Source organism: Acomys russatus, chromosome 19 (genome assembly GCF_903995435.1).
Source record: "Acomys russatus chromosome 19, mAcoRus1.1, whole genome shotgun sequence".
In the NCBI taxonomy this organism is placed as follows: Eukaryota; Metazoa; Chordata; class Mammalia; order Rodentia; family Muridae; genus Acomys; species Acomys russatus.
The window spans coordinates 60,298,703-60,325,150 of record NC_067155.1 but is presented as its reverse complement, the minus strand read 5'-3'; the positions used below and the strand labels follow the sequence as shown (position 1 = coordinate 60,325,150).

Sequence of the window (26,448 nt, the reverse complement as noted above, 5' to 3'; positions counted from 1 at the left end):
CTGTCCTGAAGATCTCCACATTGTTTCCAGGCTGCTGCTGATTGGGGTTTAGGGTCAGCCAGGCCACTTCTGAGTTTTTTGTTTCCATTTTCATCGTGAGCCTCTTCGTGCACATCTTTCCTCAGCGCCTGTTGAGGGTTCTGTGAAGGATGGATTCCTTGTCTTGGAAAGGCTGGACTGAATTTCTGAGAAGGAAGCTGTGGATTCTGTTAGGCTGGCTCCCCCCAACCCTAGGTCCAGCTGTCTGTCTCCCAGCCACAGCCTGGGCTGTTTCCATACAGAGCCCTGCGTCCTTCTGTTTGCCTCAGTGTTCAGTACCCTCTGGACCCATAAACCCGAACTAAAGTTGACAGAGATGATGAGTCCATATGGCTTTGGGGTCATAGAAGCAGCTGGGGTGGGAGGGAGTTGTGAAGTTCTCTCCCATCTCCCCCCCCCCCCCCCCCCCCGTTTGTCTCTTTTTTAAATAGCCAGGGGCTTGATTTTACCACCTCACCTGTTTGCCCTAATACTGCAGAAGCCTTTGGGAAAGGTAGACGTTTGGAATGCTTTCTTGCAGTTCTGAAGGTATCACAGTTTTTGCCCACAAAGCAGTTTGTCTAACTTGTGTGATTTAGATTCCTGATTGTCCCCAGTGACGGGCTGGAGTTACTGAGTTGGGCAACATCGTAAGCAATTTCGGGGCCTAAGACCTGAAAGAAAATGAAGAGAGATTGGCCTGTGTACAGCAGCGGCGAAGTCAGGCTCAAACACAAAAAAACTGCAAACTAGTGCCCTTGGCTAATTGTAATTCAGAGCTCAAACACCTGACACGAAGGAAGCCTGGGTAAGGTGGGGAGGAAGACAGACAGGGCTTGGCAGGGTGATGCCACAGTGATGGCAGATGCTGGGCGCCTTCCAAGTTTACACCGCCTTGTGCTGTGTTCTTTGGGTAGGCACTTCAGTTCTACTTTATTTTACATGGTGTTTGTGTGTGTGTGTGTGTGTGTGTGTGTGTATGTGTGTGTGTGTGTGTGTGTGTGTGTGTGTGTGTGTGTGAGAGAGAGAGAGAGAGAGAGAGAGAGAGAGAGAGAGAGAGAGAGAGAGAGAGAGAAAGAGAAAGAGAGCGCCCAAGCACGCTGTGGTGCATGTGTGGAGGTCAGAGGACACGTTGCAAGTCGCAGGAATCTGTTCTCTTTTTCCCCCATGTGGGTCCCGAGGATCAAACTCAGGGCACCAAGTGCCTTTACCCACTGAGCCTCCTCCATGATCCTAGATCTACATTTAAAACAGTGCTCACGACGAATTTGTGCAGATACACCCACCACTCTACAGTGGTTCCCCAGGGGAGCTTTGGGATGACTGGCACGGTGAGAGTGGGGGGCCAGACGCTTGGGCTATAGGTTACAGGCATGTGGCACCATGCTAGCTTTTTATGTGGCTGCTGGAGATTTGAACTCAGGCCCTCACGCTTACAGAGCAAACATTCTTAGTCCCTGAGCATGCCCCAGGTCTAGTCCTTTAGGTTTCAGTGTGAACAGGATTGTCAGAGTAGTAAGTGACTTTGGTTTTGCTGCTGGGATTTGAATCTAGGACCTCCTGCAGGCTGAGCACATGCTCTGCTATGGAGCTGCACCCTTGACCCAGTGTACTTTGGATTGTAGGTCTTTCTTGCCTTCCTTTGGTTGTAGCCCCGGTTTCTGGTGAAGTGCCTCTGTTAATTACAGCCTTCCATTTTTAGGGCATCACTGTTGTTCCTTACATTCTTGCAGTCAGTAGTGTCCTGGAGATGTCACAGTGTGAGGTCCTGCACTGCCACCTGCTTTGTCCCGTACACTCTGAGTGACTGGACATTGGAAAGGAATAAGATTATGTCAAGAGAGAGAGAGTCGCAGCCCATCTGGATACGTGCTCGCCATCCCTGCAGATACCCTGGCTCTGGCTGGGCCTCTGGGTGACCCTGAGCCACTCTCAAGTACTGCCACAGATTAAGACAGCAAAGTAGTCTTCTGAAACAGAACGAGGGCCAGTGGCACAAGCCCAGGCAGAGCACGGAACAGAATGATCTGGAATTGGCTCCAAAGCTGATGGGAAAACGGGGGTCATGTTGCTTTATGTCACATTGTAATGACAGTTGGATGCTGCCACGCTTGTCTGACCCCAGCACTGCCCTGCAGCCCTCAGAGGAGGAGGAAAGCATGGCATGCATGCTCCCCTCCCCTCCTAAGTCGATGGGATTCAAGTTATAGCTACCATGGAAACCGTGCCTTGGAATTTCGGGAGCCCTTAATTTTAACAGATTAAAACCACTTTTGTGCTGGTTTTATAATTGTTCATGATAGATGAGAAAGTGACTGCACGTCTTTTGATGGGGAAGGAAGACAGCATATTTTTCTTTCCTTTTTTCCTCTTTTGCAAGATGCATGCATTTGAAGTGTATTTTTCCACCTGGGTGTAACTCTCCCATCTTCCACAGATTCCGACATGATAGCTGAGTTACGGGAGCTCCAGCCTTCAGTGAGAGACTTTGACGTCCGAAGTCTTGTGGGCTGTGGTCACTTTGCCGAAGTGCAGGTGGTCAGAGAGAAAGCAACAGGGGATGTCTACGCCATGAAAATCATGAAGAAGAAGGCTTTGCTGGCCCAGGAGCAGGTAGGAGCATTTGCATCTCAGGTCCTGCCTCTGTTCCAGATGCTCCTCGCAGAGACAGTGGTTGGCTAACTCCCATAGCCTCGGCTCACCTCAAACTGGTGCTGATTAATTCCGAAGCCTCAGAAATTTCCATCGGTTTCTTTGCCATGACCAAGTAGTTGCATTTTATTTTAGAACCACATTGGGCTTATGTATTTATTTATTTATTTTATTTTTAGTTTATTTACTTGCATTGGTATTTTAGCTGCATGTATGTCTGTGAGAGGTGGTTGAATCCTCTGCAACTGGAGTTAAGACAGTTGTGAACTGCCATGTGGGTGCCAGGAATTGAACTCAGGACCTCTGGAAGAGCGGCCAGTGCGCTTAACCACTTAGTCATTTAAAAGCCCCCAAAGTGGGCTTTTAAACTAGTGACTTTGAGACAGTCCTTTGGGACTGTAAGCTTGGGTCTTAGGGTTATGCGTCATGGTGGGGCCAGTGGGTAGTGTCCATATCTGCGTGTGCTTAGGTGACCTGTTGTGGGCACCCGTGGTTAATTTTAGAGCAGGCCTTTGTAGAAGTCAAAATAAAGTTGTGTTCCCTGGCTTGGGAGATGCTTCTCTGAGAACAGGGTACGAGGTTGTCTTTTTAGTAGTATTTTTTCTTCTTTGAAGGAATGCTGCTCTCTCCAGACATATTGATTCATTGGCTGTGTTTTCAAGAGACAGCCATCAGCTTCAGAGTTCAGAGAGTGATTCATTAGTTACAGGATTCTAGTGCACATCATGTGTCCGATAATGTACCCAGCTCCGTGGGAAGCCTGCGAAGGGAATCAAGTCCCGTGGTGTTCCTGCAGGGTTGAGTAGCAGCCCCGGCAGTGGAGGGAAAGTGCAGGTCTGCAAAGCAGGTGCTTACCATTAAAGCACCGCAGAGGCGGGGGTTAGCAGATTCATTAGCAGTGATGTCATGGGTGAGCCTAGGCGGTTGGGAAAGGCCTTATGGTGAGAGGGGGTGGGGGCTGAGGGCAGAGAAGTGATGGGAACTGCCAGGTAGACATGTGGCTGAGGGAGACATCCTGGAGGTGTGAGTTCTGGAGTTCTGTCCAGGTGTTTTTGTGTGTGTGCGTACATGCGTGTGTGAAAGAGAGTGGCGGGGAGAGGAGAGATGATAGACAGGTAGATGGGTGGGTGGGTGGGTGGAGGTGTTGGGTGGCTTATAACTAACAGAAATGAAGACATCTGGTTGGCAGGGGCCACATTTGAAGGGACATCGTTTTGTTGTTGTTGTTGTTTTTGTTTTTGAGACAGGTTTTCTCTGTGTAGCCTTGGCTGTTCTGGACATGCTTTGTAGACCAGGCTGGCCTCCAACTCACAGTGATTCTCCTGTCTCTGCCTCCCAAGTGCTGGGATTAAAGGCGTGCGCCACCACGCCCGGTGAGGGGAAATCTTAACAACTGTAGTTTTCCATCGTGTTAAGCTCTGTAACATAACATTTACCATGTTAGCCATTTCATTTTTACTGTAGGATCCAATGGCATTAAGAGGTTCCACCATACTGTCAATCACTATAGCCATCTGTTCTGGAACTTGTGGTCATCCCTGGATTAGTTAGCCTTCTGCCCATGACAAAGGTCCTGAGAGAAACTAGCTTAGAGAGGAAGGTGGTTTGTCTTGGCTCCTGGTGTCAGAGACTTTACTCCATGCTCAGCCCCCTCTGTTGCTTTTCCTGCAGTGAGGCAGTGTCATGGTGGAGGGCACATGGTCAGGAGGAAGAGGAAAGGGAAGAGGAGGAGACAGGCCCAGGGGCAAAGCAGCCTTCCCTAGGCCATGCCCGTCAGCAGCCTACTTTCTCCAGCTAGGCCCCATGTCCTACAGTCCTACCGTTTCCCAGCAGCCCATTAAGTTATTAATCCAGGAATGGGTCAATCCATTGATGACGCCACGAGCCAGTCATTTCCCAAGGGCCCCCATCTCTGCACATTGCTGTGTTAGGAGCCCAGGTTCCAATACACCAGCATTTGGGGGATGTTTTGGGTCCCAAGATGCCTTTGTTGTTGTTTTTTACCTTTTGAGACAGAAACTGCAGAAGAGGGTGGGGAGCCGCTTGTCAGAGTCCAAGGCTTCTGTGTTTCAGAGTAAAGCATGAGCAGCATCGTAGTGAGGGAGCATGACAGGACCGTGGTGAGGAGGACAGGAGTGGGAGGTGCCCACTCAGCTTCCCACCCAGGGACGCTCTAGCCATCCTTGTACTCACCCTCTGAGCATCTTCGTGCCTGGCGTGTTGCTGGGTCCTTGAGCAGAGGCATATGACATTAGCCCAGCCTTGCACTGCTTATGTGGATGGGACCAGTGTATGTAAGATGAAACACACCCAACATGCTATGTGTGGGCAGACAGTTAGATCCAAACAAGCAAAAGGTCAGAAGTGGCCGTGGTGCAGAGGTGCGGGCCTCGGCACTTCAAAATCCTATTTATGTAGGAGCTGCTAAAACTAGCTATCATTGGCACTCATGTCATGGAGTCACCATGAAGACCTGGAATTTAAAGATACGAAGAGAGCAGGGCAGTGTGGGAAGGAGGCCGAAGGAAGTGTCCGAGAGGACGTGAGGAAGTGGTGTCCTCACCACCCGGGAGAGCCCAGCTTGTTTGCACTGAGTGCTGTGACAGCCAGAAATGGTCTTCAGAGGCCAGTTGCTTTAACGGGAGCTTCCAGGGGTCAGACAGAGTCAACGGTGAGGCCTGCTCAGATCCAGCTCCCCACCCTGCCTTTCCTGTGTTTTGGCTGTTCCTGGTTTCTGTGTAAAATTATTTACCAGAATCATCCCCTGCCTCACTCTGAATGACTTGAAAATACATCTGTGTGCTTAGTAAACGTGTCCTATGACAGGAATATTTTTTCCCATGATCCATCACGACCAGAGACTTGGCCACAGTACCTTCCTTTGACCCCATTCACGTCTCACCAACTGTCCCAGTCACATCTTAAGAATAAAAAGGTCCAGCCGTCCAGTCCTTCCGACTCTTTGATCTGAGTCAGTTCCTTCATTTTCCATGGATCCTTATGACCTTGATGGTGCCAGTGGCAACAGGCCAGTTATCCCATACAATTGAGACTCAGCTGCTAGGCTTCAGTTCAACATCTGGGCTGAAGACTTTGTTGGGCTCCGCTCCAGCCGGCCACTCTGAGGACAGGCTCACTACCTCCCGCGGTGAGGGCTGAGGGCATTGCTTGCCGCTCTTCACTGTGGAGCCTCTCCTTCCCCACTGGTGCTTAAGAATTTTACGGGAAGGACTCAAAGGACAGGACTGTCCCATTCCTATGCAGCCCTCAGTGTACTGGCGTGTACCTTGTGAGCTGGCCTTTGCTTGTGTTAGCCAATGAGCTGCAATCTGCCACACCCAGAGTGTCTCCAGGCAGCTCTTCACGTTGTCCTTTGTCTCCTTTGGGCAGATCCCTGCCCTTGAGTACATTTCTTGTCCTCTCGTGAGAGATGGTCACACTTGCCCTGCAGCTACTTCCCCTGCCTCAGCTCCTGTCCAGCATCCCTGCTCAGTGGAAATGGGGTTCCAAGATCCCTTTCAGGGGTGACCTCCAACTAGGCTCCATTTATGAAAGCTTCTACTACTTTCTCATAACGTTGCGGCCTGAGGACCAAGCCTTTAACTCATGGGTCTTTGGGGGTACACTTAAACAAACCATATTAATTTGCTTCTCTGACATTCCCGTTTTACCATTTTCTTCTTTAAAAAGATAATTTAGGTTTACTTATTGTATGTGTAGGAACATTTTGGCTGCATGCATGTATGTATGTGCACCATGGTATGTGTTCAGAGTCTGGAAGCGTATATAGGACGCTCTGGAACTGGAACTACAGATGGTTGTGAGCCAAGATGTGGGTCCTCTGCTGGAGCAGCAAGTTCTCTTAAGCACTGAGCCTTCTCTCCAGCCCTCTTACTGTTTTCTTGTACCTGTACAGTCCCCTCTACCTAGTGGCCTTACCCTGTCCCCTCCCCTGCCCTCTCCCACCCACCTCCACATGCAATTATCAGCTTCCCCTTGCATTATCCTCTGGTAGCCGCCTGGCCTGCTGGCACACCTATTTGCTGCTTTCTTCACTCTGCTTGGGCCTCAGGCTGGTGACTCTGACTCTCTTACCTGGCCTGGATTCATGGAACCTGTTAGAACTGTCCAGGAAGCAAAGGTGGAGGGGAAGAGAGAGATGTAAGCTTAAAAAGATGAATCGTCTTAAGGAAAGATGTTCCATTTGTAACTGTGTGGATAACATGCAGGCTTGCAAAGTGAGCCAAGGAGGTTAGTGACAAATTTTCAGAGTGCCATGCTAAGTGATTTTTTTTTTTTTTTAAATACTTGGAAACATCAATTTCGACGGAAAGGCAGGACAAAGGCCATTTCCCCTTCACATCTGGTTCTATTACAATCATCTAAAGCGGTTCTTTTCCCTCCAGGTCTCATTTTTCGAGGAGGAGAGGAACATATTATCTCGGAGCACGAGCCCTTGGATCCCCCAATTACAGTATGCCTTTCAGGACAAAAATAACCTTTACCTGGTGAGTCTTTACATCTTTCCCTTGGAACGAGCCAAGGCCTGAATTCGCAGATACCATGGATTGAAAGCAGTTCTTGCTGATGTAACCCTCGACACCTGTCACTCACTCAGTCAGTTCTCTGACTAGACACATTCCTTGTTCAAAAGATTAAGAGCTGACCCACTTAGAAAAGGCCCACTGTACACTGCCTCAGAGGGCAGCTGTGAAAAGTCATTTAATTGGGAATGGTCTCTAACTACCTTTAATAGAATCTTGCTTTAATTAAATTAAGTTAATTAATTTAGTTTTTGAGACAAGGGCTCATTATGTAGATCTGGCTGGCCTGGAGTTTGCTATACAGACCAGGCTGGCTTAGAACCCAGATAACCAGTCACTTGCTTCTGGCTGCTCAGTGCTGGGGTTAAAGGCTTGTGCCACCACGCTCTTTCTTGCTTTCATTTTTTAAAGTTAAGGTAGTAATGGACGGTTCATGTAAGAAAATGCAGCCCGTTCCCTTCAGGTGCATGTGGAAACTGGACGAGATTGCCTCAGAAGCAGAGGGCAGCATAGTGGTTCCTGGGAGGAGGAAAGGCGGAGGAGGGCTGGCTAGTGGGTAGACGAGTTAGAGTACTGTGAGTAGACAGGCAAGAGGGCTAAGTTTGGGGGTCTATAGGGCAGTAGGGCAGCTCTCGCTCGTAATTATTATATGCATCACAATAACTAGAAGAGGTTGAAGGGTCCCAAGACAAAGTGGTTGGTAAAGGTTCAATGTGGTGAATTTGTTGTTTTTGATTTGGTCATTGTGCATTGTATATTCTTATGGGAAACACCATCCTGTACCCCATTGCTGTGCACAGTTGTTAAGTGTAAATTAAACGCACCAGTACCCCCAGATCCACCCTGTGAATGCGTACACTGGCCAGGTGGGGTGGTTTAGCAAGTGGCTGCTTGCTGCCAAGCCTGAAGATCCACAAGATGGAAAGAGAGAACTAACTCTTGCAAGTTGTGTTCTCTGGTGTATACACACACACACACACACACACACACACACACACACACACACACACACAGAGATACTGCTTTTCTTATCTCTCTGTAGGGAACAAATGTTCTTTCTGACCTTAACTACATCTTAACTGGGGAAGAATGGAATTTACTGATGTCTGTACAACCAAAGGGCGTCTTTCCCCCGCCCCCATGGGATGGTGCACGGCTTTCATCCCCGCACTCGGGAAGCAGAGGCAGGTGGGTCTCTGAGTTTCAGGCTAGTCAGGGCCACATAGTGAGACCTTGTCTCAGACATATTTGATGTTATTACATATCACTATACTTCATTCTTTTTGGTGTCAGGGATTGAACCCAGGGCTTTGATCATGCTAAGTACATGCTAAGCACATGCTTTACTGAGTGACAGGCCTGGCCTCCAGTTTAGCCTTTTGGATGGTGCCACAGTTTTCTCTGATGTCCATATAGCGTAGCTTATGGAATGCCAACGTTCATTTTGGGACCTTTTTGGGTTCTTGGAGGATTAAATTGCTAAATATAAAACATGTTCTAGAAACAGCATTTGCTCCTGGTTCAGCTCCTAATGCAAGACTGTCCTGTCACCTTTGGTGGGGACAAGGAGGCCTGTGCAAGGGAACAGGGAGCTTTATTTTGTCTTGATCTCCCACTGGGCTTTTTTTTTTAATGATGTTATTGCTTTTGTTTTTGATCTGGGTGAATCAATGTATTTGCCCTGGTTTCACATAAAGTCAAGTTTTCCCTGGCTCCACCCAGCCCTCTCTTGGCTTTGGTGGTTTGAAGGTCTTGCTATATATCTGAGCTGGCATACAACTCAGGTACCTTTCTTGTAGCTGGGGTTGCAGGCATGAAACACCATGCCCAGGCCACTGGGCTTTCTTGTGTGTACGTGTTCATGTGGGTGTGCACAGAGGCCAGAGGCTGGGTATCTACCTCTGTCACTCTGTACTTAATTTATTTTTTATAAGCATCTTACTGAGTAGCCTTAGCAGGTCTGGAGCTCTCTGTGTTGACCAGGCTGGCCTTAAATTCATAGAGATCTACCTGCCTCTGCCTCCCGAGTGCTGGGACTAAAGGTGTGTGTCCCCAACACCTGGCTCCACTATATTTTCTGAGACAGTGTCTGTTACTGAACCTGGCCTCCAAGGGTCTATCTGGTGCTGCAGTTAAGCTGTGTCCTATTGTGCATGGCTTTTCCACCGGCTCTGGGCACCTGAATTCATCATGTCTTCATGCTTGTACAGTGAGCACTTAACTGATAGCCACCTCTCCATCCACTCTTTTTAAAAATACTGTGTGTGTGTGTGTGTGTGTGTGTGTGTGTGTGTGTGTGTGTGTGTTGTGCACATGTGTGTGGAGGCCAAGGTACAAGCTCAGGTTTCATCCTCAGGAAGGCCATCCACTTCCTTTAAGATAGAATCTCTCATTGGCTGGAAGCTCACCAATTGGGTTAGGCCAGCTGGCCAGGGAGCCCTGGGTGTCGTCCTGTCTGCTTCCTCCCCAGCACAGGATCACAGGCACGGGCTGCGTGTCCACCACCTTTATGTGTGCTCTTGGGATCAAGCTCAGGCCCTTCACTTGCAAGGCAAGTGCTTCACTGACTGAGCCGTGTCCCCAGCCCTTATCTCCAAGTGAAGTCCCGTCCCAGACTACGGAGGTTCTTGATGATAGAAAGCATATGTGTATCTTCCTTCCCCAAAGCAGAAAGTTTCTGAATCTAGAAACACATTGTACAGCAACATAAGAACCTTCCCCAGTCACTAACGTAACTCGACTGTGTCCGCTGAGCACTTAGAGAAGTTTGAGAATCTTAACAGTGCTTGCTCCTCCTGAGGTTGAACACTGTTTTCTAATTTGACTGCAGTATAATTGCAGGCATATTTTAGGTTAGTTAGAAACAACAAGATTCTTGCTTGGCCGTCTCTTCTCTCCATCCGAGCCTTGGTTTTCTTTTATATGTATTTCTGTGTTACCCACCCAAGTGTTCTCCATGCCATCCATCATGCCCTTCCCCCAGGTCTTCCACACAGTGATACCAAGTCACCCTGCTGTCAGAGCTCCATTTCTCCTCCCTGTATCCTGTGGGTGAATTCAGGCTAGCCGGTATTTACCAGGCCTTTCTTGCTTGTCCCTCCGAGTGTCTCCTTTCATTTTACCTTCGTCCTAGGACTTCCTTTGCTCTTTGGCCTTGCTTCTCAGCTCCTGGTTTCTTCTTTTTCTTTTGGTCTGACCATTTCTGTTTCTCTCTGGAACCCTGGGCCTTCTGCTGCTAGGGTAATGGTGGGGGCATCTGTTAAGCAGCCTATACCCCCATGTCCACTAAGTCCAGGGGAGTCTCTTCTGTTGGTCTTCTTCCTGGTGGGAGCAGGTCTGTCTTGATGCTCTTGGTAGATGTTTACCAGGTAAATGCCTGAGATGTACTCGCTGGATGAATGTCTGGTTGATTCCATAGACCTCCGCTTTACACCCAGATTTACCCAAATCATATTATGTTGGCGGTTGGAGTTTAGACTGAAGAATGCAATTCAAGATGAGCCTAAGTAAGAGCTTCCTCCCGCCCTCCGTCCCTCCCTCTTCTTTTTTTTAACCCTAAAAGCTGGAGTACTGTGAAAGGAAGTTGAATTTGGGATGTTTTGAATTTTGGTGGTTAAATTTCTATTTGCTGTGACATCCCATTGAATATGGCTTGCAGTTTTTCTGGTGTGCTGCAGAGGCAGCAGAATTTCTGGCTCCCAGTTTCTGGCTCCGTCTATCAAGGTGGCTGTAGTTCTGGCATGTGGCCCATGGTTGCAGCACTTTGTTGATCTGGCTCATGAAAATAATCTGTTTCCTCCTGCATAACAGAAACCTTCATCAGCGTCCTTCCACAAACATGACGATTTCTACAAAGAAAACGTTGTTTGACAACTCACCATTTGCAGTATGGTGACTGAATTTTTTTGTGAAATTCTTTGTGTTGATATCATTCATGCTGAGGGGCTTCTTCAGGCTGCCCTGGCTCTCAGATTGAACTTGAAGCTACAAACCTCCTTTCTGTCTTTCCTGTGACTTTACATTTTCTTCTTTCTGTTTATCCCAAATGATTTTCCCTCCAGCTGCCTATTGAGAGTTATTAGTTATGGTAACAAAGAGAGCCCAGCATACAGTTAATGGTGATGGGGCTTGCTTGGTTGTATATATTATTTCAGGACCCAGGTTCCTTCCATATCAAGGCTCCTTTGTCTCTTAGGAGGCTGTCCTCGTTATGTGATTGATGTGAGGCCATTTTATATCCCTATTCCAACTGGATGGTAAGAGAAAAGAGAAGGTATTTAGAGAGGGCAAATTCCCTTCACATAGAATTATATGTGAAATCATTTCCTCTATGGTCTGTTAGCCAGAATTTAGACTGAATATCTCACTGCTGGTGAGACACAGACACATATTGTGTAGGTGCTAAAATTCTTACTATTGGTTTTTCATTTCTGTAACCAAATACACGAGGGAAACTTTTAAAAGGAGACATGATTTATTTTGGCCTACAGTTTTCGATTCTCAGTCCATCAAGACAGGGAGGGTGTGGTCGAGAAAGGCAGCTTTTTATGGCTGCTAGAAGGGGCTGCCTCCCACCAGGACCCTTGGATTGTAGGATGCTATCACTTACATTGAGGGTTGGTCTCCCTGTTCCATTAACTGTCCCTGAAATATCCTCACAGTCACATCCAGACATTGCCTTATGGTTTCCTAGGCCCTTCTCAGTCCAATCAAGTTACCAGACCACCGCCCTGTAGAAGAATGGAGGGGTGGGTTTGGGGTGAAGCCAGGCTCCTGCTCTACCTCCTGTGTTCATACTCACAGCGCCATGCAGCTGTGTCACTCAGGTCTTGCCTGACACCCTTGCACAGTTGTGGATAGCGTTTCATTTCCACGTAGGAACAATTTGGAAATGAGCTGTTTTGGGCCACTGACCCCAGGGCCTTTGTGGACAGCAGCATCTGTTATCACCCTGAGTCAGGAGGGAGTTAAGGAATGCAGTGTCATTGTTTACTCCAGCACGACGTGGCAGCTTATGACAGTTTTGACAATGAGACATGTGCTGTTTTGATCTCTTGGCTAGGATTATCTGAATTTCAGGCATGTCTCAAAATCCCCAGGCATGTATTTGCATGTTGCCATTCTGGAAGCCACTGCCTATTGGAGAACCTGGTGTTTGAAAGGTCTGTCCTTGCTTTATTGCTTTTCCTTATTTGTTCTCTCCAGAGTTGTCGTCCTTCTCCGCTTGAACCTTGTCACTGGTGAATGAGATAGCAGTTGGTCTCTTCGCCCTGGGTCAGTTGCGTGAGCATGCTGTTGCTGTCAGGGCTCGGAGTTGAGCAGCGTGTCCAGGTCTCGAGGCATAGTTCACGAGAGTGCATTCAGAGGCTTGTTCTTTTTAGGAGCCCCAGTTTAATCGCATGGCCTCAGTTTTCTGTCTCCTCTCCCAGAGTCTCTGACTCAGGAGATGTGGCTGGGGTGGGTACCCCAGTTTATGTTCCTTACACACTTCCACTTGGTGCTGCTGCTGCTGCTTCAGCCGTGTCTCTGAGAAATGTTGTTGTACAGTTGTGGACTCCGGGGCTGCTGATCACTGCCTCCGCAGCTTTTGTCTACACAGTAGACACGTACACATCTGAAGGTTCTTGTGCTTTGCGGCCCAGGAATGGACTCGTTCCCTTTGTGCTGTCCATCATTCTGTTTACTTAAAACAACAACAACAACTTATTGACGTTAGTTTTTTAAACTCTGTTTTATTTGGGGTATTGAAGGCTCTGCCTCCCTTCTATCAAGCCCTTAACCTTGGGTATGAGAAGGAATGTTAGCGGGGAGAGGGGTGCAGGCTGCTTTACTTCTCCCAGCTGTTTAGGGTCAATGGGTTCTTTAGGACAATACCAGTCTCCATCCACAGCAAACGCAGCAGCAGTCTCCTCCGAGCCGCTGCGCTGAAACATTTCTCTCTGTCCACCACACTGGTCTCTGGTCTCTCCAAACTGCTACATGCCTCATGCCGCCACCACATGCCACATGCTCTCCTTCTCTGTGCTCTCCTATTTTTCTCCCTCAGAGCCGTAGACCATGCCCCTCTCTTTGCTGCATGAGGCAGGCTGTTACCAGCTGGCAAACACCACACTTCGCACGAGACAGTTATCAGCTATGGACAAACCAAAGCCCAAACTAAAATCCCATACTTGGGTCTAAAACAAAAACATATTTATATAACATAACTGAGTTTACAAAGAACTCAAAATTTCCATTAGAAAACCTCACCTGCACCTTGGTTAGTAGCCTTCTTTATGTCATGTCCTCGGTTACTTGGTGGGTGGGCTGTTTCCTGACTGGACTGCCTGATTCAATGCTCTATAAGGGTTTTTTAAGTTGGTGCATGAATCAGGCCGGGATTCAGGGTTTCAGAGAGAGAAGGTCTTTCACTTCCTAGAGCAGCACTTCTCTCACGCCGTGACCCTGTAACCCAGCTCCTCATGCTGTGGTGACCCCAACCCTGAGGTCATCCTGTTGCTGCTTCATAACTGTCATTTTGCTACTTGCTATGAATTATAATGTATATATGTGATATGCAGGATATCTGACATGTGACCTTCAAAGGGGTCGTGACCCACAGTTTGAGAACCACTGTCCTACAGGTTACCTTGACCTTCCAGAAAAATAATATAAGGTTTCTGTCAGGGGACACTTTGCTTAGAGGATTCTCACCCTCCTCCCTGGTACCAAAGTTCAGAAGTACTGGGCAGAGCACACTGTGATAGCAAGGGCACCATTGCATTTGTATGGTGCACATTGAGTGTGCAAGCATTTCAAGCATGCCATTTCTGAGGTAGCTTGCCCAGCATGCCTCTACTATGCTGCATGATAGCATGGTGGGGAGTGTCACATGCTAAGACAGTTTGCATGTAAGTCTGTGTCTCCTTATAAAGCCACTAAATGCTATTACACACACACATGCACAGACACACACACATAGACACAGACACACACACAGACTATATCTTTATCTAACCCTAATTACCTCCCAAAGGCCCCCATCTCCAAATAGCATCATCATTTAAATTTGGGGTTAGGTAGTTTGTATGTGTGTGGGCACACATATATGCGGTTGTATGTACACACGTGTGTGCATGCATGCGGAGGTCCATGGGTGATATTGGGAATCTTTCTGGATCACTCCTCACTTGATGCATTGACCTTGAGCCCAGCGGTTGCCAGCTTGCTCCGTGGATCCCTTGTCTCTGGCTTCCAAATGTTGGAATTACAGGAAGGCCCTGCCACTCCCAGCATTTCCACAGGTTATGGGGATCCAAACTGTGCTCCTCATGCGTACGGCAAGTGCTTTCCCTGCTGAGGCATCTCCCCAGACCATCATGTGAACTCTGTGTGTATGTGTGCTGTGCATACCCTGACATACTTGTAGGGGTCAGAGGACAGCTTTTGGGAGTCAGTTCCCTCCTTCCACCATATGGGTTCCAGGGACTGAACTCAGGCCATGAGACTAGGTGCCAAGTGGCCTTTCCTGATGAGCTGTCTCACTAACCCCAACGTGTGAACTTTTTAGGGCACATTCAAAATGTCACAATACTAAATAACTGTTAAATGTTCATATTCCTCCTTCCTCCAACATGTACATTAACACAGACACATGCACGCACACACATTTGTCCTTCATTTTGACTTTAGCACAATGAGTAGAAATTGCCACTGCAGACCTTGGAGTACGGATTTAAAACCCAACTGAGAAGCTTTAGCTCTTTCCAAACCGAACACATGTAAGATCTGCCCTTTAATTAGCATTTGCAGCTGTTGCTATAGAAGGGTCTGTCTCTGTTGGCCAGAAAGTCTTTGCTTTGAAAGAGCGAGTCCTTCACAGCTCCAAGCCAGGCTCGTCTGTCAGCTGCTGTGTGATCTCTGCCATCAGTGGGGTTGCCACATTGTTTAGGCCTGTTTCACCGGAGGGCTCTTTTTCCCTGTCTCATCTCCCTGGCTTTTGATAGCTGTTACTTGGTGACTTCCCCATTTCGGTGCCCATTCTCTCTGTAGGAGAAGCTTCCAGTCCTCGCAAGGGTTGAAGAGTACTGTTTCAATGCTAGTGTCTGGTTATTTTCCAGCCCTTTACTGCCTGTGAGCCTGTCTTGATATTCAGCAAGCCTTCACATAGTCCCTGAAAAAAATGTGTAAGCAGAAGTGATAGCCACATTAATGCCAAGGCCCGATCAAGGGCGTGCTGCTGCAGACTTTGAAAATGATCGGATTAGGAAGCCGAATTGGTTCTGCAACCTCATCAATAACGGTCCCTGTGCAGCGCTGGGTGAGCAGTGTTGGAACCACTCAGTGCATTCTTCAGGCCAGTGAGATGGCTCCCCTGGTGAAGGCGCTTTCCTGCAATCTTGACAGCATGTAGTTGGGAGGCGCGACCTGACTGCACAGAGCTGTCCTCTGCCCTCTACATTGGCCCCCCCAACAACAACAACAATAAGTAATATGAAAAGTAGCATGGGAAAGTGTGTTACTTAACTGGATGTGGTATGCCCATAAGCCCAGACTCAGGAGGCTGAGGCAGGGGGATGGCAAGCTTGGGGGGTCTTAGAACAGTGCTGATCTGTGGAACTTGAGCACTAGTGCCTGGAATCAGTCTCTGGAATTCATATTTTAGCCAGTTTCCTGAGTGGTTGGAATAAGAAGGAGAAAAACTCTTTTACCATGATTTTTCTTATTACATCATAATAACGATTTAGTTCTTTTGAATTCCACTGAGTGCCATCTCTCTGGAGACACAGGAATTGTTTTTTTCTTTTTCATTCTTGTAGTTGGAACACCAGCACATAGTACGCCTTCAAAGATTATGGGTGAAAGTGTCTTATTTTTAAAGAATCCTCACAGTTATTTGGAATGTTTATGCATCTCTGACACATGCCTGGAGGTCAGAGGACAACTCGCGGGACTCAGTTCTTGGCTGTGTGGGTCTCAGGGATCAAACTCAGGTTGCCAGGCTTGGAAGCCAAGTGTCTTTCCCTGCTGAGCCATCCCTCTGTCCTCGAGTCACATTTTTACAAAGCAGGCCTGGAAAACCCTCTGTGGGGAGGGACTTAGGCCCTTCCTGGGTTAGAAGCCACAATTTGGGGGTAATGAGCAGATCCATGCGTCACCAGCTACCTGAGCAGCAAAAGTTGGAGACAGAGACACATGTCCAAACCAGATGCTGTGTGGACTCCAGCACATCATATGTGGCGACTTTGTTCTTCATTAGTTTATAACGTTTTCTGGTCCTTCTCTCTGGGTCATTACAGCCAGCCTTGAAGAGTCTTAGTTTGCAGCACTTGATGAGGACTTTGATAACCTCTTGGCTTGGCTTGATAACCTTTCACATTCCCAAGGTGTTTCTGAAATACCCCAAATCCTGATTCCTTATCATTTATTTAGGTTCAACAGTGTGGTAACTGGTTAAACTTGGGTTGCATTTTACACAAATGTGCCTGTGGGCTCGGTGTATTCCCCACGAGACCTTTACTCTGTGGTGTAGTTGTGGGCTGTAGATAACATCCTGAGATCCTCAGACTGACTCAGTGAGTGAATGTCCTCAGCCCTTCTGCTATGGTGCAGTTGGAGCTTTTAGTATGCTAATTGGGGATTGTGTTGGTTCCTGCGCTTTGATTAGGCTCTCTGATAAAGCTCAGTCTTATTCAGATGTTTGTCATTTCTGGGGTCTGTTTTAGCCCTGTGTCATGGAGCGCACAGGCTAGCAGCTGTTGTAATTTTTGTGGCTTGTTTCCTCAATCAATCCTGGCTTCTGAAGATGTGTGGGGTGTTTGACCCTCAGAAAAGATGAACCTAGTTTTGGTGGACATCTTGCAAAGAGGAGTGATCTTCCTCTGTGTAAGAGGCTGACTTTCTGGAAATTTCTGCTGGTTCTACCAGATAGACTCTTCAGGAGTTGATGCTAAATACTAAGCAGCGTCGGCGTGTGAGCTCACCACAGTTGCCGACGGTTGCCGTAGTTTTGACTTTCTCAGCCTTAAACTTAGAAGCCATTCTGGTTCTCATGCAACTGAGCCCAAAAGTCTACAACAGCGACGCGTCATCATAAATATGCATTGTTCTTATTTTAAGCCATTTGCATTCTTAAAGTATGAATGTGTCTGCTATTATCTGTGAATTTCCTTTAGCTGCTTAAGACCCTTTTAATGACAATAATATATTTAAAGCAGACTTAGAAATTAGCATTCACCCACATCCCCAGGCCTGTGGAGAACCAGGTTGGGATGAGTGGGTGAGCTCTAGCAAGCCAGGTGGCTCCTGTGGGCTCTGGGGCTGAGGTGAGTGGCTGACGTCATTGTCGTCGGCTGTGAATTTGGAGGAAATAGTTTTACCCCTTCTAGGTGTCACACTTCTTGTTTGTGAACCAGTTTGCTTCCAGCAGCTGTGGTACAAAATGGCATCTTGCTTTCCCAGGGCGGTTGTCCCATGTGTGCAGAGTATAAGAAACCATGTGAACGGGTCGGTTCCGAGGCTATGGGAGGATGTGCAAGTCCCTGGCTTCCCCAGGGGTACCTCTTTAGGGTGCCCAGCCAAGGGCCACTGGGGACGTTTACAGAGGCCGTCCATATGGCTTGTTCCAGTGACCTTCCTGGTGCTGTGATAAACACTGCAAACTAAAAGCAACCAGGGGAGGAAAGGGTTATTTCATCTAATGCTTCCAGGTCACAGTCCACCCCAAAAGGAACTCAGACAGAAGCTGAGGTAGGAAGGCCTCTTGCTGGCATGCTCTCATATTGACAACCCAGGCCCACCTGCTTACATCCTACCCACAGTGAGCTGGGCATCAGGAAAGTGCCCCGCTGACAAGCCCACCAGCCATGGGTGGGGCATGGTGGGGTAGTCCCTCAGCTGTTGGCAGCCATGGCTAGCCATCGTGCCTGCCCAGAGTAGTTTTCTAAGACTACAGGAAAGGCCAACCGTACCTCGGAAGATAATGGAATCTACATCCCAGAACTGGCTTCTGGCTCCAGGGTCTCCATCATGTCCCTCTGCACTATGACTAAACACTTGGCAAGAAGCAAGCGAAGGGAGGAAGGCCTTATTTCAGCATTGGGTCCTTCATGGTGGGGAAGGCATGGCAGCAGGGGTGAGGGCCTGCTCATGCTGAGTCTGCAGTCAGGACTGAGAGGGCAGTGCTGGCGCTCACACTGGCTTTCTCAGTCACGACCCCAGCCCATGCAGTGCTGCTGCACACGGTCAAGTTGGGTCTTTTCTGTTCAGTTAAACCTTTCTGGAAATTCCCTCACACACACCCCCTTCCAGGCGTGTTTCCATGGTGATCCCAAGAACAATCAAAGGGACAGGTAAGACGAGCAGCACAGTAGATTTAGTGTTTCTTGACAGAAGTGCATTGAAACATGTCCTTTCCGGAAATGATTGGACATAAGCTGGCATTGGCCAACAACACATTAGAGCAAAGGGCAGAGGACAGTTGCGGTGGCAGTCAGGTGGTCCTAGCTCCTCTCCAGGCAGAGAAGAACTACACAGGGAGGGAAGGGAAGCCAGACTGGACCTCAGGTTGGAACCAGGCACTGAGCCAGGCTCTTTCAGGTCTCACTCAATCCTCACACAGTGTTGCAAGGGGATTAGTCTTATCTGGAGTTTTCAGAGGACAGCCATGAAAGGTTGAGAAGTGAGGTCACCTGGTGAGTCAGACCAAGCTTCAGGTCATGCATTGACTCCAGGGTGTCGCACCTGATTCTTCTAAGGAAAGACGAAGGAGGGTTGTGTATTTAGCTCAGTGGGTAAAAGTGCTTTCCGTGCCTGTGTGAGGGTTTGGGTTCAGATCTACAGCATCAGCGCAAAGCCAGGTGCAGAGTGTGAGCTTAGTAGGCCCAGTGCTGCTGCAGGGAGGTAGGAGGCTGAGGGGAGGGCCGGTGCAGAGACCCTGACAAGACTGGAGTCAAGGACTGACACCTGTGCCTGGCCTCTGACACCCACTTGTGTGTCATGGCAGGTGTGCACCTACATTCATATATATACAGTTGCTCCTGTGCGTATTGTGTATACACACACCTGTGAATGTGGTGTGCATGCTCACACTGATGGCTTTCGCTTTCTTGGGGTGGAATTTTTTTTTCTAACCAAGCATTTCAGCTTCAAGGTTGTATATTCTGAATTTTTTCTTATATACGCCAACAAATTAATTTGTTCTGATTAAGAAGGGAGGTTATTTTTTTATCCTGCACAGATGGCCAACTTCCTGTGATATGACCAGCTTTCCCCAGTGGCATGGATAGCCCATGATTTAGAGGCACCGTAGTTTAGCCAGTCTCTTATGCGTGGGGATTTGGATGATTTCCAAACATATTTCCTTTGCTACAAACCACCCAGTAGAGAATCTTTTTACTTATCTATTTCTTCTCTATGAATTGTAAGTACCAATAAAGTAAATTGTTCGGAGTGGAATAGCAGGGTCAAAGGGTATATATTCATTGTTAAATTCTTAATGAGATCATCAGCTGCCTTCCACACTGACTGTGACAGAGAAGATTGTATTGCGTTTACGGCACACCTCCTGTGTTCCGCTGTGTGCTGAGGGCAGTGCAAAACGAATGTTAGCGCTTTGTTTGTTGCCTTCCAGGAATAACCATCTATGCCGTGTGCCTGATCCTAGGGAATGTCTGGGGCGTCAGCTGGGGTGGGTGTCAGAGGAGGTGGGTCAACTCAACCGCCCAGGTTTGCCTTGCAAGCACCATGCAGCCCATCTGTGGCCATGCTTGCATCTCTCCCTTCTCTTGGGTCACATGTGCACTTTGTGCAGGACAGAGACCTTATCCCATGTCTCAGAACACGTGTCACACATAGAGGCTTTGTGACTACAACATTGTCAGGTGTTGTTTGAGGTCTAATTGAGGTGTCCCCTATTTGGGGTGTGTTAAAAGTGAATGACTTTGACATTCTCTGCAGGTCATGGAGTATCAGCCTGGAGGAGATTTACTGTCACTTCTGAATAGATATGAAGACCAATTAGATGAAAATATGATCCAGTTTTACCTTGCTGAGCTGATATTGGCGGTTCACAGCGTGCATCAGATGGGATATGTGCATCGGTGAGTAGGGCTCCTCGGAGTGTACCGAGAACTGTTCTGAATCATGAAAGAATCCCTGCATAGAAGTGAGTGCCTGAGCAACTTCAGGGCCACAAGAAATCTTCATCCAGTTTTAGCCAGCCTAGCCTGTGATTTGCTAAAAGCTTTCCAAAATGGCCGGCATCCTAGAATATCCGTTCACCCACAGACTAGAGATAGGATTGCAGTGTGCCTGTTTGCTGGTAAGATCTGGCTATCAGATGTGGCTGGTGGGGTCAGGAACCCTGTTTATGGGCCCCTTGGGTTATATGGTAGGAAAACTGACTGACTGGAGGAGGGGCTGGCACATATCCTGGAACAAAAGATGGTAACTAACAGAAGTTGCTAGCTAGCAGTCCACCACTGTACTTAGTAATGGAGGAAGGGGGTTGTGGCTCACTGACTTGCAGGTTTCGTTGCTTTGTCCATATGGCAGAAGCCTATGGTCGAACAGTAACACCCCCCTTATGGTTGAGGCACAAAAAGAGGCAGGAGGAGATGGTCCTACAGATCGTTTGAATCGGAAATTTTTGTTCATGGCTCCTGTGTCCTGGTTTGCCTGCTGTGATGCTTGAAGTGATGGGGTCATGAGGCCCTGACCTCATTAGTGGGTTAATATATCGAGGGGCCATACTTTAACTTGGGGAATTGTGGTAACTGGGAGGTGGGGCTGGCTGGAGGAAGTGGATCCCTGGGGGGTGCCTTTGGAATGTACATCTCCTCCCTGGCTCCGGTAGGTCGCTCTGGTTCACCACAGAGTGAGCTGCTCTGCTCTGCAGCATCTGCCCTCATCAGCTGCAAAACCGCCTGCTGCCTGCCGCGGACCCAATCCTCCGCACCGGGGCAGAAGGCAGTCTTCTCTCTAAGTTGTTTTTCATTGATAAGGAGTGTCCAGTACAGAAGACTGGTCTCCAGTGACCTGACGGTTCCCCACTGGGCCCCACCGTCACCCTGTTGTGTCACGCTGAGGTCCAAGCCTGTAACACATGGGCATTTGGAGGGCAGGTCCACACTGGGGCCTGCTTTTCACAGCCCACATCACTAAGTTGCAGGGGTGGTCTGCAGAAACCTCAGGCGCCTCTTCACATCCTCACTGGTCTGCTTCTCATGTCTGCCTCAGAATGGTCTGCAGACATGTGCATGTATGTGCATTATGTGTGTTGTATCGTTGTGGTGGTGCAGAGTTAGGGCTGAAGAGTTTTCCATTTGTGAATCTCATGACCTTGGGTGAGTTCTTTAGTTTTCTTCGCCGTCTTCCTCTTCTTTTTCTTTTTTTTTTTTGTCTTAGTTTTTACAATATAAAAATGTGAGTCTCCAGTAGAAATAATCCATCTAATAGCATCACATTTGCTTTCTTTTTTTTTCCTCTCTTTAAAAAAAAATTTTTTTTTCAAGATAGGTGCCAATCGTTCATATCTCCCAGTAGGGGAGGTCTGCAGAGCATACCACGCACATAAGCTAGGGTTTCTGGCTGAACTGCGGCCTGAGGTTTTTCAACTGCTTGTTGACTGACACAAAGACAGTACTAACTTAAGGCCTTGGCTTTCCCACAGAGACATCAAGCCAGAGAACATTCTCATTGACCGAACAGGACACATCAAGCTGGTGGATTTTGGATCGGCTGCTAAAATGAATTCAGATAAGGTGATTAGAAAGGCGTGGGATGGCTCGGGGGTCACGGTCCCCATGCATTTGCTAATATTAGGGTACAGTGGTGAGCAGCATTTCGGAGCCTTTTCTGTCAGTGTTTGCCTCTTCTGGGAGTCGGGTAGGGGTGGGGGCATAGAGCTGCTCCCCAGACAGTGGGCCCTTTCGCTCATGGCTGCTAGTGCCCTGCCAACTGTCTAGGTGAAGAGTTCTTACATTTTTCCTTGAAAAGAAAAGGTGACACTCGTTTCATTTCCCCTGACCTCGTATGGACACTGCTTTCTGTTATATCGCCTTGTTGTACTTCAAAATACTTTGATGACACGTGACCTTCTTCTTAGATGCTCTCTATATGCAGCAGAATTGAAATTAGTCACTAGAGACTTTGAACTGAGTGTCCCCAAGTTTCAGGATCTGAGGAGCAGAGTGCCATTTTCAGGTCTTGGACCTCGGTAAGAGTTAAGTTGTGTTCCACTTGCTAATTAGAAAGCCAGGAGAGGAGCAATTGAGATCAAGGCTGAGGCTACTTTCAAGAAAGATGGCAAGTTGAAAAGAAAAAGAATTCAGAATCCTCTAATAAAGTCGGCACGTACTAAAATGTGAATTTCGAGGTTGGCTGTGTAGAAGACAGGTCTGAGGGAAAAGGCGGCTTAGGCTTTGAGCCCAAACTGTGCTGTGACTCGAGTAAATCCTGAGGAGCTTGACTTCTCATCCTTTCTCTAAAAAATGCAGATTTTACTTAAAATGCATAAAAATGGAAGCTGTTGAGGCTGCTCTTCAGAACACCTCCCAGGTCTGAGACTTAAGTCCTTTCTATGAAGGACAATATGTAAAATTACTTTTTCATCCTCAGAATCCTCTGGGGAAGGTGGATATTATTAGGTTGATATTAGGAAAAGGCTCAGGGCCGTGCTAACTCTGTGCACTTTGGAATCTGGCCTGTGTGTTCTGTAGCCCTGGGAACTTCCTGAGGTAACCCACTTAGCATTTAGGCTGTTAGGCAAGAGAGCAGGAGCTCCTCCATGCTGTCCAGGTACAGTCTAGCATTACTTTTCTTTAAGGTTCTGTTCCTTTAAAAAAAAAAAAAGATTTATTTATGCATACAGTGTTCTGTCTACATGTACACCTGCAGGCCAGAAGAGGGCATCAGATCACATTATAGATGGTTGTGAGCCACCATGTAGTTGTTGGGAATTGAACTCAGGGCCTCTGGAGGAGCAGTCAGTGCTCGTAACCTCTGAGCCATCTCTCCAGCCCAGGTTCTGTTCTTTTAAAAACTGATTTATTATTCTTGTTATTATTTTGGTTTTTCAAGACAGGGTTTCTCTGTGTAGTACTAGCTGTCCTGAAACTCACTCCATAGACCAGGCTGGCCTTGAACTTAGATATCTGGTTGCCTCTGCCTCCTGAGTGCTGGGATTAACACGCTGTGAATTTTATTTGTGTGTGTGTGTGTGTGTGTGTGTGTGTGTGTGAATGTGTACCATGTGTGTGCATGCCTGAGAAGGCCAGAAGAGGGCGACAGATCTCCCAAAGCTGAGGTTGCAGGGTACTGTGAGCTGCCTGGCGTAAGTGCTGGAAATCAAACTTGGGTCTTCTAGAAGAACAGCAAATGCTATCAGTTGAGCCATCTCTCTAGCCACTCAGGGTATAGTCCTATAATTTATTTATTTAGTCACGATATTAAGAATTATGTAGTCAGGGCCTAGGGAGATGGTTCAACCTGTTAAGGCACTTGCTGTCAATTCTGATAGCCTGAGTTTGATCCCTGGGTCCACATGGTAGAAGGAAGAGAACTCGCCTCACCTCCACAAATTGACCTCTGACCCCAACACGTGCATGGCGGCGTGTGAATACACACAGAGCGTAAATTAGTTAACCCAACGCAAAAGTTCAAGAAAAGAATTGTAGAATCAAATCTTTCTATATGTTAAACTCCAAGATAAATAACGTTAAGGATGTTTGGGAAAAACCACAGGGAAATAATTTATTTCATAAGGTTACAAATCCATATATAATATATTTTTTAAAGGGGTGTTGAGGGTATAGCTCAGTGATGGAGATGCACTTTACATGGGTTTAGACCCTGATCCATTCATGGCACCTTTGCTCTCCTCCCACCCCAAGTGATGTACAGTTCAGAATGAGATGTGACATTGGATTTAATGGAGCAATGCATAAAACCGTCCTAGGATTCAGAGCCTCACAAACTGTATTAGTGACATTAATAACTAATATGCTCAGAAAAAAAATCACAGCACAGGCTCACAGCCTGACAGAAAAGCCAGCCTCTCGCCGTTGCCATTCGGGTCTGGATAGTTCTGTGTTGTGGGAGCTGCGCTGTGTATTACTGGAAGTCTAGCTAAGTCCCGGTCCCTCCCTGAGTGCCCTCGGCTCTCACAGCATACCCTGGGGTGGAGCAAAGAAAGAAGCAGCAGAAAACGAAATAATTAGAGTTGGCAATATGTGTCTGCAGTAAGAATAGCCCATGGGAAAAAGTAGATTATGGTTTACCATTGCCGCTCGGTAAATAACCAGCGGAAAGTCGGCCTGAGCTGGGAATGGCGGCTCATGCTTTAACCCAAGCACTCAGGTGGCAGAGGCGGAAGGGTATCTGTGAGTTAGAGGCCAGGCTGGTCTGCGTGGCAGGTTCTAGGCTAGCCAGGGCTACATAGTGAACTACTAGTCTTAAAACATGTAAATTCCTGACCCTGCACCTGGAGTCACTCTCCTCAGAGCTGTGTTCATTTCATGTTTTCATTGTGCGGTGCTTCCACCCGCCATCTCCAGTCCTAATTGTAGCAGCCTCGCTCCAGGCGGGAGGCATTCGGGTTTATTTTGGTCAAGGAGTCAGGATGCTCAGACAGACTTGAGAGCACCATACTTCTCTCCCCCTGTGCTGTTAGGGCCAGACTGTGAAACGCAGATGAGGACAAGTTAAACAAGTCTGTAGTGCTTTGTTTCATGTGTGTGTGTGCATGTGTGTATGTGTGTTTGTACATGTGTGTGCTTGTGCACACCTTCACTCACAAGTGGAAGGCTGGATGACCTCCAGCGTCCGTTCTTGCTGTCCACTCGTTTGGTTTGGCATCTCTTTGCTGTTTGTGCCCAGTGTGTCGGGCAAGTGGGCCTGTGGCTTCCTGGGGTGCTTCCGTCTCCACCCGTGCTTCAGCAGGAGAGCTGGGATTTCAGAAGCTACCGTGCTCAGCTTTATGTGGATTTGAGGCCTAGAACTCACTGCTTGACCTGCTGAGCCATCTCCCCCGCTCCGTTAGCCCCTTTAGCTTTTAAATGTACGGGTCTTTTTATCGTAGAAGAACAGCAGTCTAGAATCTAGATCGAGAGTGGACATACGACGAGAGTTGTTTGGTCTCTTTGATTAGCTGTGGGCAGGGAGCTGAACATGTTCGCGTTGGTCAGGTCCTTTATAGGCCTAAGGTAGGCTCTGCCTGTTTTCTGCACAGCACCTATACTGTAAGAACATAGCCCATGGGCCGGGGGGAAGGTGGCTCATTTGGTAACGTGCTGGCTTGCCGTCGTGACAGCTGAGTGCTGTTGCACATGGAGAAGTCAGGCATGGTGGTGCACAGCAGACTCCCAGCGCTGGGGAGCGTCTTTGGGGTTGGTGGGTAAGCCAGCCTAGTTGAAGCAATGAGCTCCAGGTTCAGTGAGGGACCCTGTCTCAACAATCTAGGCAGAGGGCTGGCAACAGCAGGTTAAAGGGTGCTGCCAAGTCTGACAGCCTGAGCTCCATCCCTAGGACCCACTTGGAGGAAGGGAGGATTGACTTCTGCAAGTTGTCCTATGACCTCCACATACTCGGAGCTGTAGTGTATGTGCACGCGCGTACGTGTGTGTAAGCTCATTTGTATACACACAGGCACACACAAGTGCAAGAAATTAAAGTGGAAGGTGAGAAAAAGACCCACTTTGTGGCCTCCACTCACATACGCACATGTGTGCTCCCAAATTCAGGTTTGCTGAACTTCCTGCGTGCCACCCCCAAGTCCACCTATCTCCTTTCATTCTCCGATGTCCTCTTGCACTTTGGATATTTGTGAGTCTCACACGAGTTGAGGTTTTTTCCAGTTGCGTTTGTCTTTATTTCAAGATTCTTACTCAGAAGGTGGCTTTAGTGTATCTTACCTTGGTCAGCAGGACCATGGGCCTCAGCACCCCAGGACGCTCTGTGTGACTTAGACCCATTTCCCTTACTAGGACCTCAGAGCGAGGCCACAGCTAGCCTGTCTCTTCTGGGTCTCGGAAGCTAGCTTTGTAAAGGGTTTGTAAATAAAGTAGAGCATGCGTCCTAGTCAGTCTCCTAAGCTGGAAGCCATAGGCACAAGTTCTTACCACACTTATGTAGGAGCAGAGATTTGTTCCATTCCTGCTGTTTTCCTCTTGCCTCTCTTGTGTATTGATAGACAGAAGCACGCATATAATATAGACATACAGAAATCACTCCTGTGCTCTGCCCTCCTCTCTCCCTC

At 47.9% G+C, this 26,448-nt stretch overlaps 1 protein-coding gene across 1 annotated transcript in view; it reads left to right on the top strand.

Moving 5' to 3' along the window:
* The window catches only part of Cit (citron rho-interacting serine/threonine kinase), a 162,380-nt gene that overhangs the window by 12,523 nt on the left and 123,409 nt on the right, over positions 1-26,448 (top strand). Inside the window, exons 3-6 of the mRNA XM_051161668.1 lie at positions 2,456-2,631; positions 7,077-7,178; positions 20,151-20,293; positions 21,865-21,955. Coding sequence (XP_051017625.1) covers positions 2,456-2,631; positions 7,077-7,178; positions 20,151-20,293; positions 21,865-21,955 — 512 coding nt within the window. The remainder of the gene's footprint in view (positions 1-2,455; positions 2,632-7,076; positions 7,179-20,150; positions 20,294-21,864; positions 21,956-26,448) is intronic.